General features: G+C 58.9%; 1 protein-coding gene across 1 annotated transcript in view; it reads right to left on the bottom strand.

Moving 5' to 3' along the window:
- Positions 1 to 943: 943 nt before the first annotated feature.
- YJU2 (YJU2 splicing factor homolog) overlaps positions 944 to 3,113 on the bottom strand; it is a 6,669-nt gene continuing 4,499 nt past the window's right edge. Inside the window, exons 7-8 of the mRNA XM_009636741.2 lie at positions 2,200 to 2,365; positions 944 to 1,095 (exon numbers count right to left, since the gene is read on the bottom strand). Coding sequence (XP_009635036.1) covers positions 1,010 to 1,095; positions 2,200 to 2,365 — 252 coding nt within the window. The 3' untranslated portion in view covers positions 944 to 1,009. The remainder of the gene's footprint in view (positions 1,096 to 2,199; positions 2,366 to 3,113) is intronic.

Genomic DNA, 3,113 nt, shown 5'->3' with positions numbered 1-3,113 from the left:
AGCCCATGCCAGAGCCATTCCCGAGGCTCTTTGGGCGGGTTAATTAGCGAGAAGCTGCTCATCAGTTAGAGGTGGGTGCCTTGATAGGGAGGAAGTTAAGAGACATAGGTGAGAAGAGGAGGAAGCACCCAGGTTGGGGCAGGTGGACCCACACTGCTGGGGTCCCTGGGGCTGCTCCTGCCAGCCCCACGCCAGTGGGACCCATTGACCACGTACAAATTACCGCTCTGGAAGATAAGAGGCAACTGGCTCTGAAACATCCAATTTATTACCGGGTCGTGGCTGCTGGTGAGCTGAGCAAACCCCATTGCTCTCCAAAGGGCGGGGAGGGGTTTGTCACCAAGCTGCTGGGGACGGCTGGGGTGCAGGGGTACTTGGGCAGGGGAAGGAAGCCCAGCTAGGGCAGCCCTGGCGCCCCAGTGTGGGGCTGGACCAGAATGTGACACCTCACAGCAAAACAATGAGGGACTTGGGCTCACCCCACAAAGGTGGGATCTGAGCCCCACTGGAGGCACCCAGGGCCAGTAAAGCGGTGGTGGTGGTTCCTCCTGCAGCAAGAGAAGGGTGCTGAGCTCCTGCCTTCCCCCTGCTCCCAGCGGGGATGCAGGGCAGGAGGGCCCTGAGGTCCCTCTATTGCTGCAGGAGGGTCGGTGTCACGCACCCAGGTATGACCAGCATGGGGGCGAGGGCAGTGGGCACTGCCAGAAAGGAGAAACCACACAGTCCCTGCTGGCCCCAGCACTTCTGAACATGTTCTGGTTGCAGGGCTGGGACACATCGAGCTCCGGGGCTGGCTGGGAGCCGGGTTTGGGCACAGCCAGCCTGGGACAGCCTCAGGGCTTTCCACCAGCCACAACGCAGCAGCGTTGCCCTCCTCTGAGGAAGCTGTCTTCTTGCCCAACTCATCGGAGTTTGGTCAGCTGGTGGTGATAGCCAGGGAGGAGCGGCTGCCGTCAGCCAGGCGGGGGAACAGCCTGCGATCCCTGCTCCGGGCTGGCTCGGGCGCTCATCAGTCACTCGCGCTGTCCTCGCTGTCCGAATACGCCCCCAACAAGCCGAGAGAGGACGTGGTGCCCGTTGCTGTGGGAAACGAGCCTGGAAGCCGAGCAAGAGAGCAGACGCCATCAGGTGGGGCCCTCCCCATCGCCCACAACCCCCTCTGGCTCGGCGCAACCAGCCGCACGGAAACACGGGCCTGCCTTGTCGCTCCGGCTGCTCACAGCTGGAGATGAGGCAGCCAGAGCCCGCGCCTCATCCCCCAGCCTGAATCTTGATGAGGACAGCAAGGTTAAATCGGGTGGACAAGGAGACCCCGCGCCCCCTTGGCTGGAGCCTCCTGCTTCTGCCTTGCGGCAATGGGCTGAAGCAGCGAGGTTGGCTTGAGGTCTGCAAAACCCCCTTCTCCCTCCACAAGCCCCTGGGAGATTCCAGACACTGGGAAGGAGGAGAGGAGCTAGCTCTCAGCTTTGACCACGCCAGCCACAAGCATGAGGCAGCATCATGGGCAGAAAGCCCTGAGCCCTTGAAAGATGGGCGGCTCCTCCGGCATCGTTTGGCTGAACAGACCCTGCCAGCAGCCAGGAGCAGGTGGCTGGGGAAAGCAGATCAAAAATGGGGCAACTACAAGAGCTGTCCTTCCCCAGGGATCCCCTGAGGACAGAGAGACTTACTAAGCCAAAGGCTTAGGACCAATCAGCCCAGAATCAATCAATTCATCAGCTCCTTCTCCAAATCCTCTGGCTTCCTGGGATAGTGAACTACAAGGTGCTAGAAAACCTTTCTGCTTGTTTTCACCACTTTAAAGCTTCCAAATTCCGACAGCTTGGCAGGTTTTATAATCAGGCCCCAAACCAAAGCAATTTTCTTGCTTTTCCATTCCTATCTTGCTGTTGTGACGGTTCCCAGCAGCATATCTGTGCACTGAGATGCTGTTTTGAAGTTGCTGGCCCTGACAGTCTGTCTTCAAGGCCCTGGCTTACAGCCAAGGGCCAGGAAGCAGCCTCTCCTCTGTTGGGACATCTCCTGGAAATGGGGACAACCCCCCCGTTCTTACACCATCATGGTCCCATCTGTCCCACAACAAGGACTTGACCTGGGAGCCGTCAGGCTCTGAAGACAGAGCTAAACGTCACTTGGGTGCTGTCAGACCCCTCCCTGGTGGCCCAGCTCAGGCCACCCCATCCCCACGTGAGCAGTTACCGGTGTTGGCTGCGGTGCCTTGGTTCTCTGTCCTGTTAGCCAGGGCAGGACCTGGCTTCTGCTTCTTCACTGTAACCAGCCCAGCCAGCTGGGGCTTGGTGTTCAATTTGCCCACGCTCCGCTCCCAGCTCTCAGTCTTTGGCTTCTTACTCTGGGGCTGAGGTTCCTGCAGAGTAGAGCAGGGGTGTTAGGGTGCTCCGGCCTTGGTGGGGAGGCAGAGGGATGGAGGAGAAGGAGGAGTGGTAAAACCAGCAGCACAAGGGACACGAGGATAGCTGCTCGGAGCAGCCAAGGGGGTAATTATTCTCCCTCCACAGCAACTGGCACAAACTGGACAAACAACAGGGATATGGATCTAAACGGCTGCAAAACAGCCCTTGGAGACAAACGTCCCACTGCCTCTGACGGTTAAATCCAGCCTCGCACAGCCACGCGCTGGCCCTGGGATGATGAGGAGATAGATGCATGCCACAGAGCTGCGTGGCCTCTGCCAGCCCAGACCGCGTGCCTGCAGGTGGTCCAGCCACTGAATCAAACTCCCCCGGGCATGAGGATTAGTGCCGGGCCAGGGAACATCGCTCAGATTAACCCCAGCCCGGCTTAGAGACATGGCAGCTTTGATTCATCCAACCGGACAGAGGTCCCGGCAGACACGGATCGACATCGGAGAGCAGCAGCGCAGGGGCCCGTCTGTGGGGATAATCCCTCCCTTGCAAGTCAGGCACTGAAAGCTCTTTTGTTCTGCCTGTCTCCAACAAGGACAAAACAGAACCAGAGGAGAGGCTGTCCCAGGCAGCGGTTTCATTGCTGTAATTTTCAGAGTGCTCAAATACTGTTTTCAGTGTTGGGTCCCTCACTCCCAGAAGAACATGGAGGGGCTGGAGCGTGTCCAGAGAAGGGCAGCGGAGCTGGGG

Source organism: Egretta garzetta, unplaced genomic scaffold, assembly GCF_000687185.1.
Source record: "Egretta garzetta isolate BGI_Z169 unplaced genomic scaffold, ASM68718v1 scaffold4, whole genome shotgun sequence".
Classification (NCBI taxonomy): domain Eukaryota; kingdom Metazoa; phylum Chordata; class Aves; order Pelecaniformes; family Ardeidae; genus Egretta; species Egretta garzetta.
This window is presented reverse-complemented; position numbering and strand designations above follow the sequence as displayed.